At 43.7% G+C, this 27,611-nt stretch overlaps 1 protein-coding gene across 2 annotated transcripts in view; it reads left to right on the top strand.

Annotated features, from left to right (window-relative positions):
* LOC104567929 (single-stranded DNA-binding protein 2) overlaps positions 1–27,611 on the top strand; it is a 194,296-nt gene that overhangs the window by 100,437 nt on the left and 66,248 nt on the right. The window contains exon 5 of one of the 2 annotated variants that reach the window (XM_088533147.1): positions 26,642–26,731. The exons of the other annotated variant lie outside the window; for it this stretch is intronic. Coding sequence (XP_088389273.1) covers positions 26,642–26,731 — 90 coding nt within the window. The remainder of the gene's footprint in view (positions 1–26,641; positions 26,732–27,611) is intronic. 2 annotated transcript variants of the gene reach the window in all.

Here is a 27,611-nt window from a genome sequence, read left to right as displayed (position 1 = left end):
ACTGGTTTTTGTTACCTACGTAGCGTCATTCTTTATATTAATGTACTTCTCCTTTATTCAGGAAGTGTCTAATGGCATTTGGGGGAGGGGAAACTCATTAGCTTCCTTCCCGAGTAATGTATTTTTTATTTCCTGTTGTAACAGAGGCCTCAGCCAAAACCAACTGTGTCTAAGAGGGATGGGGAGGAGGAAGGAGTGCCTGTGCAAAACATTTGCTTGCCTGAAGTGAGAGAGTGGTTACAAGAAAATTTTGAGACAAACAAGCAGTTTAAAAAATCCTTTGTAATGTGATGCTTGCAGGGGATTTTGAACTCGATATCCTACATGGTAATTTTGTTTTATTCTTCTTTAATTTTGAGGACTAAGGTAATCTCTGTACATTATATGGATCGTTTGCCATTACCATGATTTCCATCCATCTTAGGATTCTTTAGCATATGCTATTCTCCTGGATTGGCCCCAGAAGCCAGCCAGTCAGCCCTGATAAACCTTTTTCCAGTCTTCAGGGCCAGATCTTTAGCTTAATGCTTAGACTTGAGCAGCTTCCACTGGAACCAGTGGAGAATTCTGCAGTAGCTAAAGAAAGGTACCTTGAGCTTCAGACATAGAATATGCTCAGTGTCTTCCTGCTGGCATACGTGTTTTTCTTAGTGTGCTGGCTGAGTCACAAGTTAAATCTGAAAATGTGAAACAGCCCACCCTTGTCTCTGGTAATTTTGTGTTGGCAGAATATCCTGACATAAACACCTTCTAGTTTTTACTTTAAAACTTTTTTTTTTTTTCCTGAAAGCAACCCATATCTTTAGTATTAGATTGCTTAACAAACATTACAGTAAATGGTCACCAATATTGTTGAGGATGAGAAGATGAAAAGTTTTTTTTATAATGGTTACACTGAATCAAATAATAAAACATGGACTTCTTTTAATGGAGCTTTATCGATTGCATATATATATATATATATAAAAAATTGTCATGCTAATATTGCACACAGTTCCATGTATAAAGGAGGATTTAAAAATAGTTGGAAGTCTATATAAGTTTATTACTGTGGATTTTAAAAATTGTGACAAAGAAACCTCAAGCAGTCTGAGAAGTGTTTTCTCCAACCTTCATATCCCTATCTAAAACCAACTTTTCAACATTTACAGAGTTGCTACCATATTTTGATCAGCTTTTTTACTCCGGAAATTTCACATTGGTTCACTCAGTCTGGCTATAAATATGCATTCACTGATTTGAAATGCCTGTGCTAAAGGAATACAGTGTCAGTCTTACTACCTTGCAGGATTTTGGCACTAGTACATTACGTGCATCAAACACTTACAAGATCCCCTATTTATTGAGGTATGAAGCTATCCAAACATTAAAGTGCAAGTGTTTCTGCACTTAGGACGCTGTCCTTACTGGACTAACACCAAGCTAAGTCCACTAAGAGAAACAAAATAAGTTTCTGGGTATCCCTGTGCTATATACAACCCTTGCACCTTTTCTCTTGAATTTCCAAGCTGGAAGGCTAGCTATTTGCATTAGGCTGCAGCTGAAATACACCTCAGGAGAATTGGTATATTCCTAACAGTTTAGATGTCATTATTTAGTTTGTCTTGAAATGGCTTATTTCAAAGATATTAATAATTTCCTAAACTGTTTGTTTTGTTTGTCGAGCACATCCATTCTGATAATTTTTGTTGCTTCCATTAGTAGTCGTAAAAGAGGAAACAGTAAACACAGGAATTAACATATAGCATATAGACACCGGGGATTGAGACCTTGTTTTACACAACAGACCCTGAAAAGTCATTAGACTCTGTATACCCAACTGTTTACAATTTGAGTGCCCTACAAGATTTTGTGAAACAAACATACACTGATGCATTGCATCAGCAGGGAAGATTATTCACAAGGAAAATTAAACACAGCAGCTCTTCAGTTTGCTTGAACTAAGGGGAATGAAGAATTTCAGGCATGCAGGTTAGCAAGGTTAAGTTTTCCTGTAGCAAGGAAATAATTTGCAAAAGGAACTGACATAAGTCCCAGAAATCTAGGTCTTTTCCTTTCATCTGTTACTTCGTAAAGATCAGGCTACTTGGGTAAATTAAACAGTTAAATGATCTACTACATCTGGGGAACTTAATTATCTGCTGTTACCTGACACTTTGCATTTTGTCAACTTTTCCTTTGTACTAAAAAACTGGCTTTCTTCCAGTCCTCCGGCACCTCCCCCGTTCTCCAGGATCTTTCAAAGATGATGGAGAGTGGCTTAGCTATGACATCCGCCAGCTCCCACAGCACTATGGGTGCATCCCATCAGGGCCCATGGATTTGTGGGTATCGAGTTTCCTTAGGTGCTCTCTGACCCAATCTTCCTCTACCCAGGGCAAGTCTTCCTCTCTCTAGGCTTCTTCTCTTGTCCCTAGGGCCTGGGACTCTAAAGGGCTGCCCTTGGTAAACACCGAAGCAAAGAAGGCATTCAGCAACTCTGCTTTTTCTGTGTTATTCATAACCAGGGTACCCATCCCGTTCACCAGCGGACCCACGTTTTCCCTGATCTTCCTTTTGCTGTTAATATATTTGAATAAGTTTTTCTTGTTATTTTTAACATCCCTTGCCAGATTGCGTTCCAAACGCGCCTTAGCTTTCCTTGTTGCATCTCTGCATTCCCTGACTACGTTCCTGTATTTCTCCCAGGGGACCTGTCCTTTTTTCCACATTCTGTATGCCACCTTCTTCTGCTTGAGCATTGCCACAAGCTCCTTGCTCATCCACACAGGTCTCCTGCCCCCTCTGCCTGACTTCTTACACACAGGGATGCACTGTTGCTGGGCGTGGAGGAAGTGCTGCTTGAAAACTGACCAGCTCTCTTGGGCCCCTCTACCTTCTAGAGCTCTAGCCCACGGGATTCTTCTGAGGAGGTCTCTGAAGAGGCTAAAGTTGGCCCTCCTGAAGTCCATGGTTGCAAGGCTACTTACAGCCCTGCTTCCTACTCGTGGGATCCTGAACTCCACCAACTCATGGTCACTGCAGCCGAGGCTACCCCCCACCTTCACATCTCCTACTAGGCCCTCTCTATTTGATAGCACGAGGTCCAGTAGCCCACCTCTCCTCGTCGGCTCCTCTACAACCTGCATCAAAAAGTTATCGTCAACGCTCTGCAGGAACCTCCAGAACTGCTTGTACCTGGCTGTGTTGTCCTTCCATTTGATGTCGGGGTAGTTGAAGTCCCCCATGAGAACCAGGGCCTGTGACTGTGAGGCTACTTCCAGCTGTCTGTACCTGTTGGATGTGGTCACTGGTGGAGGTGAGGCAGGCCCTGGAAGGGTTCTCCTGCCACCTGGAATAGGGGCCTGTTTCCATTGTTGATCGTCCCTTGATACTGTTAATTCTGCTCCCTCTGCCCTATGGCAAGAGGGTACTGGATTTACAGACTGAATTGGGGGATTCTCTGGGTGGCTTTCCTGAGAGGACTGCAGAACACAGCTCCACCAGTCTATTTCTCTTTCACATTCCCTGATGGCCCTCAGCCTTTCTACCTCCTCCTTCAGCTCCACCACCAGGCTGAGTAGGTCATCCACCTGCTCACACCTAAGGCAGACAGTGTTTTCTCTATTCTCTGGTAACATGGAGAGGCTCAGACATTCCTCACAGCTAGAAACCTGGACTGCTACATGTTTCTGTGGTGGTTCTGCGTCACCACAGCCTTCCTGGTGGAAGCTCTCTGCTGAGTAGAGACCATGGCTTCACCTGATCTCCCACTGCTGGAAGAGTCTGTGGAGAGAATTTTTCTCCACACCTGGGAGGAGACTGCCTACACTAACTGCCACACCACACTCTTGTTCACTCACGCTCCCTGGGCAGGACAGGGGGTGGGGGGAGCGGGGGGGGGGCAGCTTTTAAATTCCCGCCTGCCCTGCTGGCTCCACCCACTCTGAGTCAGAGCCGCCTCTGGGGCTGCCTCTTGCTCTCTACGCTTTCTCGTTCCGTGGCTTTTGCCGCATTTGTTTGCCTCTAGACAAGGTGCTTCGGCACGAGCGTCCACTCCAGAGCCCTTCCCTTCAAGATCATTATGTAATTCTTAGTCTGTTGTAGTTAAACCTGAGTTTAAACTAACTTAACAGCTTTATGCGGTGGTAACTTTTGTTGCTCTCTGCCACTTTAGATAATTCTCTTCCCTGAGCAGATCTGAACTAGAGCTGTACCTTGCCCTCATACAAGCTTCTCAGTGTCACGTGAGAGGAGGAAACTAGCTTTTTATATGGAGCGAGATATGGATTGTTCTAACCATCTATCACTTGTATTTACCAGTAGTCTTTCAGATTAACTTGGACACTGTCTCGAAATGCAGCTGGGTATGAAAGGAGTATGGGTATGAAATATTTTTGCCTGACCCCACTCCACATGTCTAGAGCTCTACAGTGGCCATGTGGAGGAGAGGCCATAATGGCGCAGAGCGTCCGAGCTGTGGCAGACCCAGCTCTTTGCTCAAGCCTCCTTCTCCCAGGTAGCATTGGGTACAATGCTGCTGTGGGCTTTGCCCTTGTTTGGGGCAGGAAAAGCAATGCATCCTTTAGGTTTGTGTGTTTTCCCTCACATCTATGTTTCAGAAGCCTTCAAAATCAAAGCCAGGACTGTGCTTTTTTCTTCCTGCATTATAGCACACCAAAATTTGCATGGATGTTATAAGCAAAGATCTGCATAAAGACTTAAAAATATTTTTTAGAGCTTTAGTAGATAGTTAGCCCTGAAATTCTCAAGTTCTCATTATCACAGATATGGATTTTCTGTCACCATAGGGTAGAAAATAATTGGTGCCCTGAGGGAGAAGTATCCTGAGTAGATAACCACTCAAGTTTTACACCATTTAAAGTGTAACTGTGAGACCAAGCTAGATTAATGTAGCTAAAATCAAGGATTTTGCTGGTGAGGCTATCTGTCCTAAGGTTATCATAGGGGAGCTCTGAGGAGAATGCTAGTCACAGAATTTATTTTCTCACAGAAGGTACTACTTACTTCCCAAAGAAATAAGAGTTTTCAGCATTTTTAGTCTTACTTTTCTTTGGTAAACCATTTGTATTTAATTCTATTGGTGCTGTCATTTTGTACGGCCTTTTTTGGGGAGGGGGGTGGTAGAAGGACTACTAGGATGCAAACTGACTGGGGGGCTGAATCTCCTGAGAAAGCAAGCTGTGTTTGACACATTTTTATGCACTGCATATGCAGTGGGACGCAGCCTTTCGTAGGACAGTAGACAAGAGTTGGTTTACAATCTTACTTCTATTTTACCCACAAATACATGGGCCCTGATGGGATGCACTCCAGAGTGCTGCGGGAGCTGGCAGAGATCATAGCTAAGCCACTCTCCATCATCTTTGAAAGATCCTGGAGAACGGGGGAGGTGCCGGAAGACTGGAAGAAGGCCAATGTCACGCCAGTCTTCAAAAAAGGCAAGGAGGAGGACCCAGGCAACTACAAGCCAGTCAGCCTCACCTCCGTCCCCGGAAAAGTGATGGAACAGCTCATACTGGCCGTTGTCTCCAGGCACATGGAGGACAAGAAGGTGCTCAAGAGTAGCCAGCATGGATTCACCAAGGGGAAATCTTGCTTGACTAACCTGATAGCCTTCTATGATGAAATGACTGGCTGGATAGATGAGGGGAGAGCGGTGGATGTCGTCTATCTCGACTTCACCAAGGTTTCTGACACCGTCCCTCACAACATCCTCCTGGGCAAGGTCCAGAAGTGTGGGATAGATGAGTGGACAGTGAGGTGGATTAGGAACTGGCTGGATGGCAGAGCTCAGAGGGTGGTGATCAGAGGTGCAGAGTCTAGTTGGAGACCTGTAGCTAGCGGTGTCCCCCAGGGGTCAGTCCTTGGTCCAGTCCTGTTCAATTTATTCATCAATGACCAGGATGAAGGCACAGAGTGCTCCCTCAGCAAGTTTGCTGAGGATACCAAACTGGGAGGAGTAGCTGATACCCCAGAGGGCTGCGCTGCCATCCAGAGGGACCTGGACAGACTGGACAACTGGGCGGTGAAAAACTTCATGAAATTCAACAAGGCCAAGTGCAAGGTCTTGTACCTGGGGAGGAATAACCCTAGACACCAGTACAGGCTGGGGACTGACCTTGTGGAGAGCAGCTCTGCAGAGAAAGACCTGGGTGTCATGGTGGATGATAAGTTGACCATGAGGCAGCAGTGTGCCCTCGTGGCCAAGAAGGCCAAGGGGATCCTGGGGTGCATTAAGAAGAGCATCTCCAGCAGGTCGAGGGAGGTGATCCTGCCCCTCTACTCAGCCCTAGTGAGGCCGCATCTGGAGTACTGTGTCCAGTTCTGGGCTCCACAGTACAAGAGGGATGTGGAGCTGCTGGAGAGAGTCCAGCGCAGGGCTACAAGGATGATCAGGGGCCTGGAACATCTGCCCTATGAGGAGAGGCTGAGGGAGCTGGGCCTGTTCAGCCTGGAGAAGAGAAGGCTGAGAGGGGATCTAATCAGTGTCTATAAGTACCTCAAGGGAGGGAGTGCAGAGGACGGTGATGGTCTCTTTTCAGTGGTGGCCACTGACAGAACCAGAGGTAATGGCCACAAACTGAAGCACCAAAAGTTCCACAGGAACTTAAGGAAAAAATTCTTAACAGTGAGGGTGACAGAGCGCTGGAACAGGCTGCCCAGAGAGGTTGTGGAGTCTCCTTCTCTGGAGATCTTCAAAACCCGCTTGGCTGCAGTCCTGTTCCACGTGCTCTAGGTGACCCTGCGTGTGCAGGGGGGTTGGACTAGATGACCTCTAGAGGTCCCTTCCAACCTTAAGCATTCTATGATTCTATGATTCTATGATTTAGTAATTCAAGTTCTAAATGCTATTTATTAGGCTTTAGTGTAAGAAAGAACTTTTGGTGGCTTTTTAAAAATATCCAAAATGTAAAAAGTGTCTCTGTGATGCATCAGATCATCATTGCAGGTGGAAAGTATCTTAGATAGGGCACAAAATTTCCCATACCAAAGTCCTTAGAAGAAGATCTAAAAAGCCTTGGACAGTCACGTCCTCTGAGGGCTGAGCCTGCTCCCTCTCCTTTCACTGAGTGTGGGACTGATCTCTGTCCCTCTTGATTTCTGCTGTCCCGAGGTGCCTGCTGGACTCCTGTTATTGTGAGGCTATGCAAGACAGTTGCTCTGTAACAAACAACTTCTTTCACAAAAATGTTCAGTCTTCATGGATTTTAATTTTAATTCTGTTCTAACACTTAGAGACATCAACTCTGTCCTCAACAAACTGCATTTATCCAAAGGTACATGTTCAGATAATGGGAGAAAAATAAGATATTTTACAGGTTAGCTTTTAAGTATTTTTAACTTTATCATTTTTTCTTTTCTCATGGGCAAGGCTGGTGGACTCAGTTTCATTATAAATGCTGCAGCCCATGCAACATTTCAGTTAGTTAACCTAAAAATACGTAGAGGATTTTCGCAAACGCTAACTCCAGGCTTGGGAAGGCTGGTATCCCTTCGCATCCTTTGCAGCTGATGGAGAAAGCTCCACTCCTCGGAATATGATTCAAGGTAGCTTTCCCTTTGTGTTGGCTAGAGAGGGAGCCTGAGGAGACGAGCCATGCCAGGCTAGTTAGTCTCACATGGTAGGAAAGGTGTTCATAAGGTGATATATATATATATTCAGTGTTATATGTAAATTGAGATATTTCAGCATGTATCTTTAATTTTCAGATGCTTGCTATTTTTGTGAAAATGTTGGCTTCTTGCTGACATCTGCTTGTGAAGATTGAGGGTTTCTCAGTGGATTGAAATTATCGCATACTTGATATAGAATTAAGGATTTATCCTTGAGCACCCACCTACATGATAAATTTCACTGATTTTAGAATTGTGAAATTCACTCTTGAGACCGTAAAGTGTTGTGTTGCATGCCAATAATTCTATCAAGAATGGAGCTGATATTGAATGATGATAAGCTGAAAGGCTTCTTCAGCCTATTCTGTCTGTGAGGATTGCATGTCAATGTTAAAATGTTGGTGAAGTTGCACTTTTAGGACAGAGCAATAATATTTACAGCATGATGGTGAGAAATGCAAAGATATATCTGTAGTCTGTATTTTGGTAGGAGTCACTGAGATCAATGCACATGAAGATATGAGGGTCCAAACAAGAAGCCTTCTGTAAGTAGAGGGGCAGTTTCGTGATGCAAACTCTGCCGTTCAGATCTCTCTGCAGTAGGATTTGGTTTTCTGTCTTAAACCTAAAATCTGATCTGGGTAGAGAAGAAATTATGTAAGGTTGTTTTCTTTTGAAGGTGTGCAGGTATTGCCAAGACTGCTAAATCATTCCCAGGCAATCTGGCAATAACCCCAAACCTCTAATTTCCATTTCATATTCAGAAGTCACTTTTTCAACCTCTTTTTTCCACATAATAACTCATAGCATGTTTGCTCTTTTATGTTTCAGAACTTGGAGAAAACAGAGATCTAGGGAAACTTTAATCTTACCATTATTAATGACTATATTTTTAAAATGAGAAAGTATTTGATTATTGTGTGGAGTACAATGGTATGAAAATTGGAATACATAGCATGGCAGTCCTAAAATCTTTGAAAAATAAAGTGTCTTTAATATTTGTATTAATTATATTATTTAAAAACACTACACCAAATAGCTTAATTAGAAGGGAAAATGAGGCTATTAGATAAGTTTCACTGGCATAATTGTGCCAACTATGAATTTTCTGTGGAGCATCGTTGGAGAACAGAATCAAGCATGTTTGGAGCAGGAAGAAAAAAATAGCAATAATTAGCCAGCTTTGTGCTGCCTTAAACACAGTGATAGTTAAAATATTACTCATGATTTATAGGTGGACTAAGCTAAGTAGCTGGAAAAATTAGTTCTTGATATCTGCCTTGGACCTGCTTGGAGAGTGGATGAAAAATGATTGGTAACCATTTAAAATTATTTGGAATAACAATTTCAGGAGTTAGCCATCTTTGAGTGTATGTATTAAAAAATGGATAAAAAAAGCATGTGTCGCTTTTTTTGCAGACATTTTATCATGACCATGAAAGCTGTTGAAAAAAAATACCGAGAAAAACTATAGAAGCAATTTTGTATTTCAGCGCTTTTAAATGTAAAATTAAGGTTTCTGAACATACAAGGCAGATGAGAAAATTCAGTCCGATGCATGTAATATGTGTCATCTTATATGAGTTAAATAATTTCTTCTACTGGTTCCCTGTCAACAGCATTTTAAAAGAAGCATCTTCAATCTGTATTCAGATTCCAAATGGCGGAGAAGGCAGTGAGTTAAAACTGGGGCCTGCAGTGTCAGTTATTCAACAAAGCCGTGATCTGGAGGTGCAGCTCAGAAAAATATCGCATTGAGTATTTTGTGGTTGTTAAGCCAGCAGACTGAAGCAGTCTTGGTCTCCAGGGAATCTGGAGGAGGGGTGTAAGTGTCACTTCTGGAAATAAGTCATTCCATTGAAATATCCCTGCAACTTGGCTGCAAGCTGCACAGCAGTGTGTGTCTGTGTCCCCTCAAGTGCCTTTAACTTGTCGGTAATATGGTTATTACTGATGAACATGATAATACTGTTGCATCCTAACACAAGTGCAGCATAACTCAGTGAGTGGCTAGCGTTTAGTACTTTGATTCTGTACCTAGATATACATTATCAAGTAACGGAGTGCTTGGAATTAAGCTGAAAGAAATGCCCTTATTTCAGTAGCAAATTGTCTGGAAACACTATTTGAAATATTACACTTTTTTTTTTCTGTGTCTTCATAAGGAAATGGGAAAAGCCGAGCCAAATACTCAGCTTCTAAGTATGGTTCTGTTTTTTTGAAATAGAAAGTAGGCAATAATTTGATAGACTTTGTATTCAACACACAAGTTATTTTTGCATTTCTCCTCATTTTTATGAATTGGTGAACATTCTGTTGATACCTTTGTGTAGCGGTGACTTTTAATAACTTCCAGTGAATAGTAACAATTTATTTTTAAGCAAATTTTATCTTTATAGCCATTCTTTAAAGAAATCCTTCACTGGGAATATAAATAATTCAAGGGAAGATGAGCTAAGAGACAGAATTGAATGTTGTCTTTGGACAAGAGTTTGAAGTCCTTTCATTCATTCATTCATAGCAAAGGTTTCTTTAGAAAACCCTTCTGCTATACTTAACAGTAGATTTCTAAACTAATATATAGTTTTTAGTTCTGTAATACAATTTCACTATAGAATCATAGAATAGAATCATAGAATGCTTAGGGTTGGAAGGGACCTCTAGAGATCATCTAGTCCAACCCCCCTGCATACGCAGGGGCACCTAGAGCACGTGGCACAGGACTGCATCCAAGCGGGTTTTGAAGATCTCCAGAGAAGGAGACTCCACAACCTCTCTGGGCAGCCTGTTCCAGTGCTCTGTCACCCTCACTGTTAAGAAATTTTTCCTTAAGTTCCTATGGAATTTTTGGTGTTTCAGTTTCCGGCCATTTCCTCTAGTCCTATCAGCGACCACCACTGAAAAGAGACCATCCCCGTCCTCTGCACTCCCTCCCTTGAGGTATTTATATACACTGATTAGATCCCCTCTCAGCCTTCTCTTCTCCAGGCTGAACAGGCCCAGCTCCCTCAGCCTCTCCTCATAGGGCAGATGTTCCAGGCCCCTGATCATCCTTGTAGCCCTGCGCTGGACTCTCTCCAGCAGCTCCACATCCCTCTTGTACTGTGGAGCCCAGAACTGGACACAGTACTCCAGATGTGGCCTCACCAGGGCTGAGTAGAGGGGCAGAATCACTTCCCTCGACCTGCTGGAGACGCTCTTCTTAATGCACCCCAGGATTCCATTGGCCTTCTTGGCCACGAGGGCACACTGCTGCCTCATGGTCAACTTATCATCCACCATGACGCCCAGGTCTTTCTCTGCAGAGCTGCTCTCCACAAGGTCGGTCCCCAGCCTGTACTGGTGTCTGGGGTTATTCCTCCCCAGGTGCAGGACCTTGCACTTGGCCTTGTTGAATTGCATGAGGTTTTTCACCGCCCAGTTGTCCAGTCTGTCCAGGTCCCTCTGGATGGCAGCACAGCCCTCTGGGGTATCGGCTACTCCTCCCAGTTTCGTGTCATCAGCAAACTTGCTGAGGGAGCACTCTGTGCCTTCATCCAGGTCATTGATGAAGAAATTGAACAGGACTGGACCAAGGACTGACCCCTGGGGGACACCACTAGCCACAGGCCTCCAACTAGACTCTGCACCGCTGATCACCACTCTCTGGGCCCTGCCATCCAGCCAGTTCCTAATCCACCTCACTGTCCACTCATCTATCCCACACTTCTGGACCTTGCCCAGGAGGATGTTGTGAGGGACGGTGTCAAAAGCCTTGGTGAAGTCGAGATAGACGACATCCACCGCTCTCCCCTCGTCTATCCAGCCGGTCATTTCATCATAGAAGGCTATCAGGTTAGTCAGGCAAGATTTCCCCTTGGTGAATCCATGCTGACTACTCTTGAGCACCTTCTTGTCCTCCATGTGCCTGGAGACAACGGCCAGTATGAGCCGTTCCATCACTTTTCCGGGGACGGAGGTGAGGCTGACTGGCCTGTAGTTGCCTGGGTCCTCCTTCTTGCCTTTTTTGAAGACTGGCGTGACATTGGCCTTCTTCCAGTCTTCCGACACCTCCCCCGTTCTCCAGGATCTTTCAAAGATGATGGAGAGCGGCTTAGCTATGGCATCTGCCAGCTCCCGCAGCACTCTGGGGTGCATCCCATCAGGGCCCATGGATTTGTGGGTATCGAGGTTCCTTAGGTGCTCTCTGACCCAATCTTCCTCTACCCAGGGCAAGTCTTCCTCTCCACCAGCTTCTTCTCTTGTCTCTAGGGCCTGGGGCTCTAAAGGGCTGCCCTTGGTAAACACCGAAGCGAAGAAGGCATTGAGCAACTCTGCTTTTTCTGCGTTATTTGTAACCAAGGTGCCCATCCCGTCCTCCAGTGGACCCACGTTTTCCCTGATCTTCCTTTTGCTGTTAATGTATTTGAAGAAATTTTTTTTGTTATTTTTAACGTCCCTTGCCAGCTTGCCTTCCAGACGTGCCTTAGCTTTCCTTGTCGCATCTCTGCACTCCCTAACTACGTTCCTGTATTTCTCCCAGGGGGCCTGTCCTTTTTTCCACATTCTGTATGTTGCAGTTCAAATGGCTGCAGCGACCTGGTTCACGGACGGCACGGCGACCACCCCCAAGCCACTCGGGCTATCAGCTAGTTGACAGCAATGTGGTGGACAGCAAATGGCGTTTACTGATGGGAAACAAGGTGTTATATATCTAGGTTTACAACGTCACATCCGTCTGCTTACACCATAGACTAAACACTATTGGCTACTAGGGGCCCTATCTTTCCGTACAGCACGATATCTTCCGGCCGCCGTTCCCTAACTATCTGCAACAACTTCCCCCCTCCCTATGCATAACAAAACTAGCTAAAATACAACTATCTTATTCTTATTACTATCTTATTCTATTCTTATAGTTATACCAATCTTAAAATTACATATCATAAACTTGACATAAAACATAAGGCACAAAGAAGAAGGCGCGTAGAAGATAGGGGATGACAGGTAATACCAGGGTGTAGGAATAGGGTGTACCTTGGGATAACTTGGGGGTAATACTGAGTGGATATATTCTTAAAGCAGTTGTTGGTGTTCTACTAACATGATGTTAACCTTCTCTAGCTGATTCTTGACAAACGGCATGAGCTTATTCAATATACAGGGTCCAAAGATTAGCGTCATCATGATCATTGTGATCAGCCCTATCAAGGTGGATATCAGGGTGGTTAACCACGGCGAACCGGTGAACAAATTTTTGTACCGGCTGCGTTTGGAACAGGGTTCAATGGGTGCTAGTTGGCAAGGCATGGCACTGAAAACTGGTGGCCCTGTAGTTATTTTTGTACTAATTGCTCGAGATTGTTCGATCTGTTCAAGTACCCCATTTAAAGGGCTGGTGTGACTCTACCTGTCCTATAGTGACAAGCTGCAAAATTAAGATAACGCAAAGGCATCGCGGCCCCCTCTTGCGGAGGCTGTTTTGTTGTTTTCTGGATTCGGTCAGCGTGGAACTCGCAGGCTCGGGCGGGACGCTTGTCACCGGGGTGTACGGGTTACGGGGGTGTCCGATGATCCGGTCCTGTGAACAGAAACTCACAATTTTCATTAGTTTTATTTTGAAGGTAACAGCCACCTGAATTGGGGTCAGATGCTCTTCCTTTGCAACATGCTTAATCATGAATGCTCCCGCCGGTTTTTCTTTAATTCGGATGTTTACCTTCTTTTTCTCCTTCCTTAAGTTTGAATCGGTTGTGAGCCACTCGTCCTGACTAGTGGCTGATCCGGAGTCGGAACTCGACTGACTGGTCACTTCCGGGCTCCGGTACTTTTTCGTTGGGCTTCGGCGTTTTTTGAAATGTCCGCTCTGATCGGTTCTCCGCCCCTCCCTCGGGCTCGCTCCAGGTCCCTCGCTCGGACTTGCTCTCGACCCCTCCCTCGGGTCTTCTCTTCGTCCCTCACTCGGACTTGCTCTCGACCCCTCCCTCGGGTCTTCTCTCCGCCCCTCCCTCGGACTTGCTCTCGACCCCTCCCTCGGGTCTTCTCTTCGTCCCTCACTCGGACTTGCTCTCGACCCCTCCCTCGGGTCTTCTCTCCGCCCCTCCCTCGGACTTGCTCTCGACCCCTCCCTCGGGTCTTCTCTTCGTCCCTCACTCGGACTTGCTCTCGACCCCTCCCTCGGGTCTTCTCTCCGCCCCTCACTCGGACTTACTCTCGACCCCTCCCTCGGGTCTTCTCTCCGCCCCTCACTCGGACTTACTCTCGACCCCTCCCTCGGGTCTTCTCTTCGTCCCTCACTCGGACTTGCTCTCGACCCCTCCCTCGGGTCTTCTCTCCGCCCCTCCCTCGGACTCGCTCTCGGCCCCTCCCTCGGGCCGCCCTCAGGTGTCCGGTCACTCCCATTGGTTTCCGGCGCCTCACTCGCGCCGGGGGCACCCTCGCCCCGCCCTTCCCCTTGTGGCTCGGCGCCATTTTGAGGGGCATAGGGTGGTGGCCTGGCCCAGACGTCATTATGCTCTGACTTCTTTTCAATGTTCCTAGCTTCCTCGGCTACCTCGCTCCAAACAGATTTCGGCTGTTTCTGCTCCTCTGTAAGCGGGGCGGGGCTCGGGGATGGAGGGGATGTTTCACCCTCTTGCTGACCTTTAGGCTCAGCAGAATTGCCATCATCTGGGGGGTCCAAAGTCTGCGCAGTTGTACCGATTCCCACTTTGGACGTGGCCAATAAACAGTCTTTTACTGCTACCCAAGTCTCCTGCTCTTTCATAGCTTTCTGTAAGGCTTGTACAACTTTTCCCCAAGCCTTAAGGTTTTTCCCACAACCTGAGAACATTGTCTCCTCAGCTAATGCCATAGTACATTTGTCCCACAGTTCAGGGTGGAGAATATCCACCGGCTGGTCTATAGCCTTAATTTTCAAAAGCCTTGTAACTGCAAGAGTAAAATCTTTTGGCTTACAATCAATCCCCCAGTACTTATGTAATTGCGATACGACCTTTATGAGGGCTTCCATCCTCCTTGTTGATTCAGTAGTGTCCCCTTCGCCGGGGTGGTCCACTTGCTCTGGCTGCTGCTCACGCTGCTCGCTCATCCAGGCGATGACGTTCCCGGGTTTCGGCACCACTTGTTGCAGTTCAAATGGCTGCAGCGACCTGGTTCAGGGACGGCACGGCGACCACCCCCAAGCCACTCGGTCTATCAGCTAGTTGACAGCAATGTGGTGGACAGCAAATGGCGTTTACTGATGGGAAACAAGGTGTTATATATCTAGGTTTACAACGTCACATCCGTCTGCTTACACCATAGACTAAACACTATTGGCTACTAGGGGCCCTATCTTTCCGTACAGCACGATATCTTCCGGCCGCCGTTCCCTAACTATCTGCAACATCTGTATACCGCTGCCTTCTGCTTGAGCATTGCCACAAGCTCCCGGCTCATCCATGCAGGTCGCCTGCCCCCTCTGCCTCCCTTCCTACACACAGGGATGCACTGTTGCTGGACGTGGAGGAAGTGCCGCTTGAAAACTAACCAGCTCTCTTGGGCCCCCCTTCCTTCTAGAGCACTAGCCCATGGGATTCTACCGAGGAGGTCTCTGAAGAGGCTAAAGTTGGCCCTCCTGAAGTCCATCGTCGCAAGGCTACTTACAGCCCTGCCTCCTCCTCGTTGAATCCTGAACTCCACCAACTCATGGTCACTGCAGCCGAGGCTACCCCCCACCTTAACATCTCCTACTAGGCCCTCCCTATTTGATAGCACGAGGTCCAGTAGCCCACCTCTCCTCATCGGCTCCTCCACAACCTGCGTCAAAAAGTTATCGTCGACGCTCTGCAGGAACCTCCAGGACTGCTTATGCCTGGCTGTGTTGTCCTCCCAGTTGATGTCGGGGTAGTTGAAGTCCCCCATGAGAACCAGGGCCTGTGACCGTGAGGCAACATCCAGCTGCCTATAGAAGGCCTCATCAACCTCCTCGTCTTGGTCAGGTGGCCTGTAGCAGACACCCACCACAGTGTCTCCCACATTAGCCTGCCCTCTAATCCTTACCCACAAGCTCTCAACTCGCTCATCCTCGACTCCCAGGTTGAGCTCCATGCATTCCAGTTGCTCTCTCACATAAAGAGCAACTCCACCACCTCGCCTTCCCAGCCTGTCCTTCCTAAAGAGCACATAGCCTTCCATGGCAGCGCTCCAGTCGTGCGAGCTATCCCACCACGTCTCTGTGATTCCGATGAGATCATGACGCTGGGACCGCACACAGATCTCCAGTTCATCCTGCTTATTCCCCATGCTTCGCGCATTGGTATACAGGCATTTCAGGGAAGCAACAGAGGCCACAGGTTTCCCAGGAGGGGTGAAAGAGGACACTCCGTGATCATTTCCTATCCTCACTTCCCCACTACCATACTCCCGCTGGGCGCCATCTGACCTGGGCTGTGCGGTACTGCTTGCCGTGTCAGTGTGCCACTCCCCTTCCCCCTTCTTGCCTAGTTTAAAGCCCTCCTAACCAGGTTGGCCAGCCTTTTTGCAAAGAGACGTGTGCTTCTCTTGCTAAGATGAGTCCCATCATTCCCCACTAGCTGGTGGTCATCAAACAGAGACCCATGGTCATAGAAGCCAAAACCCTGTTGCCAGGCCCAGCGGCGCAGCCAGTTGTTAAGCTGCCATATCCGCCTTCTCCTCCTTGAGTCCATTCCCCTCGTTGGCAGAATGGAGGAGAACACCACCTGGGCACCTGTACCTTTGATGGCCATCCCTAGGGCTCTGAAGTCTTGCTTGACGTCCCTCATTTTCCCCATGGCATCATTAGCACCCACATGAATCAATAGTAGAGGATAATAGTCAGACTCATGAACAATACTTGGGAGCCTTTCTGTGACATCCTTTATTTTGGCCCCAGGCAAGCAGCAGACCTCTCTGGATGAGGGGTCCGGTCTACATATCGGTGCCTCCGTGCTCTGCAGTGTGGAGTCACCCACGACGATCACCCGCCGCTTCTTCCGGGTGCTCCTTTTCACTTTAGGGGGAGCAGCCTTGCTGCATGGATTAGACTGCCCCTCTGTAGAGATCCCCTTAGACGGGCCTTGGTTCAAGGCCTCCTCTATCTGATTCACATGTTCCAGGGCCTCGTACCTGTTGAACGTGGTCACCGGTGGAGGTGAGGTGGGCTGTGGAGGGGATCTTCTGCCACCTCGAGTGGGGACCCGTTTCCATTGTTGGTCGTCCCTGGATACTGTTAAGTCCACCCCCTCTACCCTAGGGCAAGAGGGCACTGGACTTTCTGACTGAATTGGGGAGTTCTCAGGGTAGCTTTCCTGGGAAGACTGCAGGATGCAGCTCCACCAGTCTATTTCCCTTTCGCATTCCCTGGTGGCCCTCAGTCGTTCTACCTCCTCCTTCAGCTCCGCCACCAGGCTGAGCAGGTCATCCACCTGCTCACACCTAAGGCAGGCTGTGCTTTCGCCACTCCCCGGTAACATGGAGAGGCCCAGGCATTCCCCGCAGCCAGAAGCCTGGACCGCTGCATGTTTCTGTGGCGGTTCAGTCTGGGTCGCCACAGTAGTCTGGGTCGCCACAGTAACATGTGGAGAGAAAAATTATCTTTTAGGCAGGTGGACTTCCAGACAGCTCTGCTACCTCCAAGTACCTCCAAGTAAACTATCCCTTTTTTTTTTTTTTTCCCCAGAAGAATAAATGTGATAACAGACCTGTAACTTGGCCATTAATAGAATTACACCCACCCATAGTTAATTACATATTGTTTATCATTTATAGCAATGTATAGGATAGAGTGAACAGAACTGTAATTTCAAAATCCCAGTCAATCTGTAAGGATTTGCAATTTGATAAAAAACAAGAAGCTACAAGATGAGAATTATGAACCTTTACAGTTACACGTTGCAGACTGTTACTGCCATGTGAATGCCTATCTATTACAGAACAGAAATAAAAAGTTTTAGGTGTGTATATATATATGAGTGAACCTGTACTGAAGATTTTATTAGGCTTTGTGGGCCAGATTTTTCAAATGGCTTGTATGCGACTTATGAATCTACCTTTTGGGGTAAGATCTTCAACTGATTGTAAATGGACTGCGCCTCCTCATTCCAAATCCAGATGTGTTTCTTGTGTGTACCAGTGAAAGTCCAAAGATTCTACAGAGGAATAGTCATTTATTACCAATTTAAAAAAAAGTTCAGAAAGATGAGAAGATTAATGTACTTTTTATTAGTTCTTCTCTGGTTTTTGGTAGGTAGAAAATAATGAAACACTGTTACTGTAACTTGCTAATAACTTAGAAAGACTTGATTAATTATAGCCTGAAGTGTTTGCAAAAGGAAATCTGCTGATCTTGTTACAATATTGGCTATTGGCAGTTTGAAGCTGTCAATGGGCAGAAAATAAGCACACAGTAAATTAGATTGGAAATAATAATTATTGATCATTTCCAAGAAAACAAAACAAAACAAAAAACACCAATATTTAAATAACCTAGTCATGAACTTGAAAGAAATAGCACTGCAAATTTATCCTACATTATTCAGAGAGGAAAGAAAAAAAAAGAAAGGACATTTTTTGAAATTTCTCCTAAAGAAGACAATTTATTTATGTCAGAAATATTCTGGATGATGTACTTAGCATGTACTTTAATACATACATAATATATGCTTTTTGCATCTGTATCTGTTCAGTCTTTTTGTTTGTTTGCATAAAGCTGGAGAATGCATGACATTCTGTGAACTAGAAGGTAGTTTATAAGACAATCAGTAATAAGTAGGTAAGAAAGTAAGAAGTAGATTTGTGGTGCATTTTACATATCCATCCTTTCATAACACAACAATCTGCTTAACTCAAAAAATGTTGGAAAAAACGAGGCTATGAGAAAGTACTGACAACAGACAGTTGGCTTCAGGATTATATTTTGCACTTATATTGCTCTCTTGTTGCATCAGAGACTGATCACAACTAACCATGATGACCCCTTCTAGTCTTCTGTTCCTGTGTGTATTTACTGTTCTCATAATTGGTGTCTCTAGATGTGATGAATTAAGTAGTACAGATTTGGAAAGATACCTGACTCGCATGAACTTACTTGTGCATACATCTCAGTGGTATCGAGTGACTAGCAGAGTCCTATTTATACTTGGTATCCATATGAGTTATAAGCATGGGGTTCAAGGAGCTATCTACCAGAAATTAAGTATTTTCTGCTTTTCCTCTTAACAGTATTCTGCTGTCATCAGTGTTTCAAATTGAGTACCAAGAGTGTTAGGAGCCGAGCCGGATTACAAGACACAGACTCAATATGAGTTTAGATCTTGCTCCGTTTATTAGCCGAAGTGCCCGTATATTTATACCTACAAGCATCTGAGGTATTTCCAGGTTAGCTATGATTGGTTGCTAGGAGGGTTGCTAGGCCCCGGCCGCATAGGCTCTTCTCAGCCCTGCAAAGTTGTTTACCCGAAACGGCTAACTACTCTTTCCCAGCTAGCTCCTCATTCCCAGCCGGCCAAGGACAATTCGCTAACACTCCCCTGTACATTATCAGCAAGGCACAGGTGGTGCAGATCCTCAGCACAGCATTTCTCTACACAAGAGCAGTTGTCATTCCCCTGTGCTGTCTTTGCACCACTCCTTATGGATCTCTGCTTTTGTCAAGGTAGTTGAGGAAGGCAAGATGAGATGAAGCCACATGTGCTGGTGAGGCTTCTGTTTCCTCTGCTGACCAGAGGTTGCCTTCTTAGTACTTTGCCCACCATCTATAGACACCTATCACTCCTGAGCTTTTTTTTGGCAAGGATCATTTCATGGTTTTACATTTCTTTGTTCTTTGCCTACAAAACAGAGGCTGGAGAGGTCCTAGTCTAGCGTATCCCTGGGTATCCCTGCTTACCCGCTGGCTGGTGATAGCAGCACATAAAACCAATGGTGGGTTGGGTTGTGAAATGAAGTTACAACATAGTCTTAGAAAGAGTTCTTCACATCCCCTGTGAGGTTTGTGCAAATTATCTGTATCTGTGTATTAATGTCACAGGTACATAAACCAAAACTAGTGTGGACTGTTGAAACATTGCTTCTGCTATTTCATCTGAATCAACTGTATTAATATGCTTTGAGATAATAAACTTCTCAGAATCTAATATCTTAAAAAATATTAATGAGATTTTTTTAGTATGTTTACTGTATGTTTCAAGTGTATATGTTTATATAACAAAGTTGTATTAATATTTCTGTATCATAATTTGTTTAATGACATCTAAATTCATTTAGGTTATAAAGCTTAGTGTTTTTTAAATAATAATTAGTTTATTTATTATAGTGTCAAAATTATCCTTAACAGTAGACTAAGTGCCAGTTGTATCTACATTTCAGTGTTTGAGCTTGAGAACTTTGTCTTAGTTACATTAATGTTTAGGTGAAATGTAAAATGATACTACATATCTAGTAGAGCTGGCTCTCTGGATTTATCTACAGTAGATTTGTTATGAAAATATCTTTTTTGATGAAAAAAATCTGAATTTCAGAGAAACTGATTGAAGTGTTATTGAAGTGTTTCAGAAGATCTTGCCAAAATTCTCATGACCTAACTTCACTCTGAAGGAGGATTTAGAAAGAGGAAAGAACGCTAAAGTATGTCAGGCATTACTTAACAGTAGATCGAAGTACATCAGCAGCTTTGTCTGATTCTCATTCAAAATCAGATGTGAAATTTTGGAAAAATCCAAGAAAAGCTTTCAAATTTTTCATTAAAGGGAATAGAATCTCAGAAAAGGAATATAGATTGTAGGAGTGCCTCCTCCATAGAATATTTTCAGGAGATACTGCTGAGATCTCGGAGCTCTGAGTTCTATAAGAAACACAGAGTTTCTTGGGCTTTTTTGATGGTTTGATTTTACTTAACCTGAACTGCATAAAATTGGTGCATACAATTTATTAAAACAGATTGTAGGCTTTTTTTTGATTAATTCATTCAGCGTGTAGAACCTTCCTGAAAGCAGGTTGAGAATTTTTTCTTCCAGAATGCCTTCTAAACCACATTTGTTCTACAAAATGTTACCAGCATGTAAAATTTTACATACTTCTACTGATACTGGTAATTCACTTTAATATTTTCACCTGGCACTGCCTTGACTGATGCCATGCGTTCATAGTGCATCATATTCTCAGTGTATCAGGTTGTATAGCAAAAAAAAAGATTTTACCCTAGAATTAGGGGGATAAGTACCATCAGAAAGAGGCTCTGTCAGCTAGAAAACTGCAGATGGGAATATCAACAGGCTATTGTTTCCAGAAATATAAAAAAGAAGCTTGGCTCCAGGTGATAGTAAAACATTCTCAGTCACACTTGTGGATGCTCTGTGATATGAGATAATGTGCAGGATGTTGTATCCCATGTGCAAATAGCTAGAAGCATATTTAAAAGGGGAAAAAGTCTTTTTAGTTGTTTTAGGTGCTTTGTACAGAAATAATCCATTTTCTTTTGTGAGGAGTGAATAAAACTAACTCACTTGACAATACTGACAATCATCTATGCCTTATCAGGTCAGATCCACGCCTTCTTCAAGCCAGAGTTGTTGATGTAGCTACTTCCTCCCCCTGACACTGTTGCCACTTTCTCAATGAGCTACTGGTGCTCTTTGATGGCAGTTTTATCATGGCTGAGCCTTTGACAGTGGTTTGAACTCGCTCACGTCGGGCACTGTGCTGCTGCTCTAGTTGCAGTGCAGCCTGGAGGCACTCGCTTCTCCCTGCCTGCAGAGCAGCATGGACTGCTGGGCTGAACAGCACAGCCCACCACCAATGTGCTCACGCTTGGCCACAGCGGCTCAGAGGACAAGGCCTCTGCCTCTGAATAATGCACTAGCAGGGCTTGCTTGATGCAGCTGAGGAAGAAGAGGCTACCACCTGTGGGAGTCATCGAAAGGAGCAGGGGCTTAAGGTTTAGGACCAGAAGCCATTTTATCGAGCATCAGACCAAACTTATATATTCTCCGAGTATGTGAGCATACACTGTCCACACGCTGTCCACACGTTCCCTCCCCCTGCCTCCAGCCAATTCCTTGACTCTATTGCTATCTGGGTCCAATCCTGCTAACGGACAACAGGTAACCAACCAGAGACCGGTGCGTCCAGCCTGTGTTTTAGGTTTCTCTATCTGCTAATCTGTTATTCCTAACTTTCACAGTTTCTCACTCCTAACTTTCACCGTTCCCACAGCTTCCCACAGTTTCTCATGGTTTCTCAGTTTCCCACAACCACCCACCAACAGGAACTTGCCCTGTCCAGCTAAGGAGCAGGATTAGAGCTGATGTTAAGGAGGTCCATGAAAGAGGCCCGATGATGTGGGAATTGAGCGGGTGAGAATGGCCATAGGTCTGCCTCCTATGTGAGGTCCACTGTCTCTCACTCATTTCAAATAGACGTGTAAAAAAACTGCAGATTGCCTTTTTGTAGGAAAAAATAGTGACATCTGTTAAGCTCCTTTCTTTGGGTAAGCAACGGAATTCTTGCTCTAAACAAAATACCTAAAATTAAATGCCCATAATAGTGAAAGGCCAAAGTAGGATTTTTATGGATGAGCTCAAGTCCTTTCTTTGTAAAATATTTTGATCGCTTACAGAACTCTGTCACAAAGCATTTATTTTGATAGCTTCAGAAAAGGACCTGTGTATTGTAAGGTGTTCTGCGGGTTTTTATGCGTGGTTCCAATAGTTGCAGATACTAAATGAATGGAATAACTGGTTTATTTGTATTTTTATTTGTTATTTATTTATAATTTCTTTATTGGTAAAAATACAGTCTGAACTTTGGCTGTCAGTAGCTACTCGGGAGACTAGTTTAGATTTTTTTGCTATCATCATCTGTTTTTGCATTGTCTAGGGTTGCTTGGGTAAATTAATAAAAGTTCCTGGTAGTTTTTATTCAAGTAGACCATTTTAATTAACAATTGTAAAGAGATGCCTCAGTATTTTAGATGCAAAGTCAAATAAAGTTTTCCATTTTTAAGGAGGTGAAGTCTTGTATGAAGCGATTAAACAATTTAAATTTTCCTATATCATCTTTCTATGAAAAGCAGGGGAAGCAAATTGCAAATATTTAAAATGTCAAACAAATGGAAATTTGAATGATGAACAACTTGCAATGCATGTGAAAAGAAGCTATGGTTTGCAGTGGGACTGTGAAAGGAGAACTGAATAATTCATCGGAATAGACTAAATAAAAATATTTCAGTGCAGCTGTTGCAGGTTTGTTTATTGATCTACCTAGCATTAGTTTTAAAAAACTTCATCATACAGTGTAGAAAAGACAGACTAGAAAACATAGTCTCCCTAAAATGCTGAAGATGCTTTATTTCTCTTCCTGAGGCTTCAGTGCCTATTGGGGAAAAAAATCCCAAGACTACAAGCATGAAAGCAGAAACAAATACAGTACATTACATAAGGCAAGACAGAAATTGTAGTTCCACCAAGACCTAAACAGTGGAAGGCCCACGACTGCAAAATTCCTGTGATTCCCAAAGCAGTGCTTAACTCCCGCTCTCTAGCAAGGGGTGGCACAACTGACTTGCAGTTGGGGCAGTTCAAACCTTGCACCATTCCGCACCATTCTATATATCAATAGATCTGGAGACATGTCTTTAGACACGTCTTTAGCTTTGGAGATGAAGAGTTTCCTGCATAGCTCCTGCTATTACAGCAAGCAGCCATTTTAGCAGGCCATGGGAGTCGCGTGCAATTCCCTCAGGTTCGCTGGAGAGCAAAGCTGGATTCCTCTCTATCTTTGCTAAGGCCGATTTAAAAAATAAAAGCAACACTGTAATCAAAATATATTTTTAAAATATTGAGCCTTATATAGCAAAGTGTTATCTGTAGGCACCTTTTAAAATAAATCCTTGATAGAAAGTTTTAACGGCTGCCAGAAATCTTACAAATGTAATTACATCCTTCCCCCTCCCTGCCACTTCAGAATAATGATGCTCTCCTATCCCCCTTTCCTTTATTCTTAGGTACATAACCTCTTTTTATTTTTTTTCACTCTGTTCAGTACTATCCCTTTTGAAATGATTTGTGAAGTGTGGCAAACAAGAGTGTGCTCTGCCGGGACAGATCCCCGTATCCCTGTGGGAACATTGCGTCGCGAGGAGTTGCTCTCGCCTTCCCTTACAAATGTTGTTTCATAACCTGCAGCATCTGGCAGAGGCCCCAGTTGAGAGGGACATCTGAGAGCCCTTTCTCCACTGACATGCATTCTGACATGGCACTCTGACATGCATTAATGCTTCATATAATCATTCATAATAATTTCAATAATGCCAGCAAGAATCTGGTACTTGGGGTGGGAGGCTTCTGAAAACTGATCGTGTATCAAAGGAGTTGCTGCTTAGTTCTTTTCTGTGCAATCTCTCAATTTACAGCATTTGATGTATCTGACTTACTGCTGCTGAGATGTATTTGCCAGCGATTTGTTTTAGTGTCTTCAAATGCTTTTATTCTGTAACATCAACTGTGTTGGACACGCTACAGTGCTTCACGCAAGACCACCAGCTCGTGTGAACACAGCTGAAGTGGCAGAGGGACCAGAAGGCATTAGGATGTGAAGAGGGGCAATGGTGTAATCAGGTTCATCATTATTAGCATCTCTTTAATGGGCTGTCCCCTCTTAGTCTGACACTGCACTGCAGAGTAGTCTGGACATTTTAAGGTGCCTTCATGTGGAGGTCAGCCTAAGGTCAGTAGCAAAGAATGTCTCCTCAGCAGACGGAGGGGCTGAGCAGAAGAGGCGGGAGGTGCAGCCACGCGGCCAGCGCGTGACCAGGCAGCTCATTGGACGGCCTCGCACGTGGTCAGTGCGGGATCACCTGCCTGATTGGCTGGTTGGGTTGCTGGGCTCCGCGTGCTGCCGGGCAGGGCGGGGGCTGCTCCGGGGCGGAAGCTCTGTAAGTGGCCTTTAACCCTAAATAAAGGTCTTTGGTTTCACTGCTGCTGAAGTCCATGAATTTCATACGCTGCACCTTCACTTTTAACACCATTGATTTTCACCATCAGTGATGTTACTGCTGTCATTCTTTATCTAGAAAACCTTTATGTCTGGAAGGATCCAACATACTTTACTCAAACTGTTTCTGCACCCATTAAAATTTGACATTATGATCTGGTGTTCAGTTTTACCAAGTCCATTTCTTTGCTTAAAAAGCCTCCAGATGATTGGCTCATCCACTCTCCTTTGGAAATGCAGCTATTCTCAGAGTAATTAGTAGATAAACACAGAAACCATACAAAAGAGAAGATTACAAAATTATATTGTACTTCAGAAGTTATTTATCTGCATTCACGCCACTTATATTTCTCGCTGCTTCGGAGTCCAAGCCAGTGCTATAGATCTAGGAGAAGGACCAGAGAGGCTCCATCTTGCAGTGTGCTTTCCCATGAGTCAAGCTCCATGATACTCCAGCCCCAAGAACCTCAGGCAGTGCCCAAGAAATAGCCAAGAAGTAGCAGATAACCATCTTTATTTGCTGCGATTTTACAGAATAGCTTCATTCATTTATGGTAGTTCCTGACAAAAAGGTTTTATGATTCAAATGTGGTTGCTACCGCCAATTCATGTGACTGACTTGGTCAACTGCAATTGTATATTTTAATGCTGATCCTAAAAAGAAAAATCTTTGAATAAATAAGCATGTCCTTATTACATTAATGATTTCTGTGTTCTAGTGAATCGAATGTTCGAAATCAGTTCTAAAAACAGTACTTTATACAATTTCATACTTTTACAGTGTCTTCTGGACTTTTGTTTTAAAAGAGCATACAATGTAGATGCTAAATATATTACTAGTAGTTGTTAAAAAAAATGATTCTGAAGCATGGTGTAAGCCATTGAAAAATCTGCAGTAATTAACTGAATATTTCCTTTTTTCTTAGTTTAAAAAGGTCAGCTCGTCTTTGTGCCAGTTTTCAAATCTTTCCAGCATTATTATTTAATTTCCTAGATAGTGTGCCAAACACCTGGGAATATAATTTACAGATCGGCATCTTTTGGATAGCAAGTGTGAGAGTACAATGAAGTGATCAGTTAATGAACAAAAGTCATTCATATTCTCTAGGGCAGATTTTGGCAGATCATTAGTGAACTGCAAGCATCTCTCTTTGCATTGTGCGTGCATGAATACTTTCACAAATATTGTAAGTCTTTATAGGTCATTCAGCTTTATGCCCTAAAAGGAAGGAAGGAAGGCTGCTAGAAATTAAAAGTAATTGAGGTTCCAATACATGGCAACAATAACTGTTTGGCTTCCCTTTTTGTGATGATCTCCTGCTTATAAATTGCCAGAAGCAATATTCTTTATCTGCATATTTCAACCAAAGGATTTGTAAAGGTAGCTAATTTCATCCTCTGATTCACTTCTTAGAATCCCATTTTTTTTTCCTTTCCAAAAATGTAACCTGAATTCTTCTAATTTGTCATGGTGGTTATTTTGGGGGTTGGTAGAATCATGAACATTACCTGCAGAATCATGAGCGTTCCTTTGTGTGCTGCTTGTTACAGAACCTTGTTTTGAAGCTCAATATAGTCCTGAAAGAATATTACAGGCTGCTGAAATAATCTTTAAAGTGCTTGGAAATTGCTGGTAAAATGCATAAATTGATTTCCTTATCCTACATATATATCGGTGTGCATGAGTGGGGATGTTTGTACTCACATAATAAGAGCAAAAGTGTGCAAGTTATATACTCGTGTTCATATAGACATACATTTTCAGATACGTTTTTTTTATTTAGACAAGATCTATCTAAGCAATACATATCTGTATATCTATGCAATCTCTAGCATCCTTCCCCTCAATGTATACTTATGATCTTTAACAAATCGTTACACTTGTATAAAATAAGACTAAACATTATACAATTTTCATTTACCTTTAGATGAAAGAATGAATTGCTTTCTGCATTTTGGTCACAGCAGGTTTTTTGGTCTTTTTTTTTTTTTGGCGAGGGTTTTGTGCCTACCATGCAATGACAAAGGTTTATTTTCCCTTTGTTCTTTTCAGAGTGCTGCAGCAGCTCCCAGTCCAGTGCTAGGAAACATTCCCTCAGGAGATGGCATGCCAGTAGGTCCTGTACCACCAGGTTTTTTTCAGGTATTCAGAAAAAATATGATTACAGGAATTCTTGGATAGAAAATCCTTCGTATTACTGTTTAAAAGTCTGTAGAAAAGGTCCTGCTCTAAACTATATGTCACTATATGGTGCAATACTTGAGTTATTTATTTAATTAAAGTAAATAGATGGAAAGAGAGATGGATCTCTCTGACTAGCAAGTATTCCATTTGTAAAATAAAATAGCATAACACATTTCAAAATTTCAAGGATATGAAATGATGCCAGTTTACAGTCTGAGCTTGAAAACCCTTGAATATAATTTTATAACAATTTCTTATGATAAAATATTAGAATTGCATTGCTACTTTAAAGTAAGAATGTTGTTGGTAATGTTTAGCTCTGTGGTAGAGCCACAAGATTTTTAAGATACTCAAATTTCAATGAGAATTAGACCTAGACAATATAGAATATCCTACTGATCATCTGTTTGCATTGAAGATCTCAACTCCAATGTCTAAAAATGAGCCAAGGATTTAGAGCATGCATTGCCTCTCATAAGGTCATAAATGGAAATAAATACCCAACTAACACTTTGGACATGGATAATACAGAGTATTAGCATGCAAAAAAAAATGCATTTCACAGTGCAAGGCCAAACTAACAATTTTAGTCCAAGATAGGATTGCTCATATGAGTGAGTTTGCGTCTCTACTTGATCAAAGCTCAGTTCTTTTTCTCTCCACTGATTAACTGCTGCTGCGAAGCAATAGATGTGAATGCTCTAGAATTGAAACAGTTCTTTAAGATGGAGTAAAACAGAAAACTTGATCTCATGACATGAAAGGAAAAATCCAGATTTCCAGGATTGTAATGGGGGAAAAGAAGATCTTGACAGGAGGTTTCTGTTCTATGAAAAAC

The sequence above is a fragment of the Tinamus guttatus genome, unplaced genomic scaffold (genome assembly GCF_059628265.1).
Source record: "Tinamus guttatus ecotype Peru unplaced genomic scaffold, ASM5962826v1 Tinamus_guttatus_pri_ptg000485l, whole genome shotgun sequence".
Classification (NCBI taxonomy): Eukaryota; Metazoa; Chordata; class Aves; order Tinamiformes; family Tinamidae; genus Tinamus; species Tinamus guttatus.
Note: the sequence above shows the minus strand (reverse complement) of the source record. Positions and strands in the feature narration are given on the sequence as shown.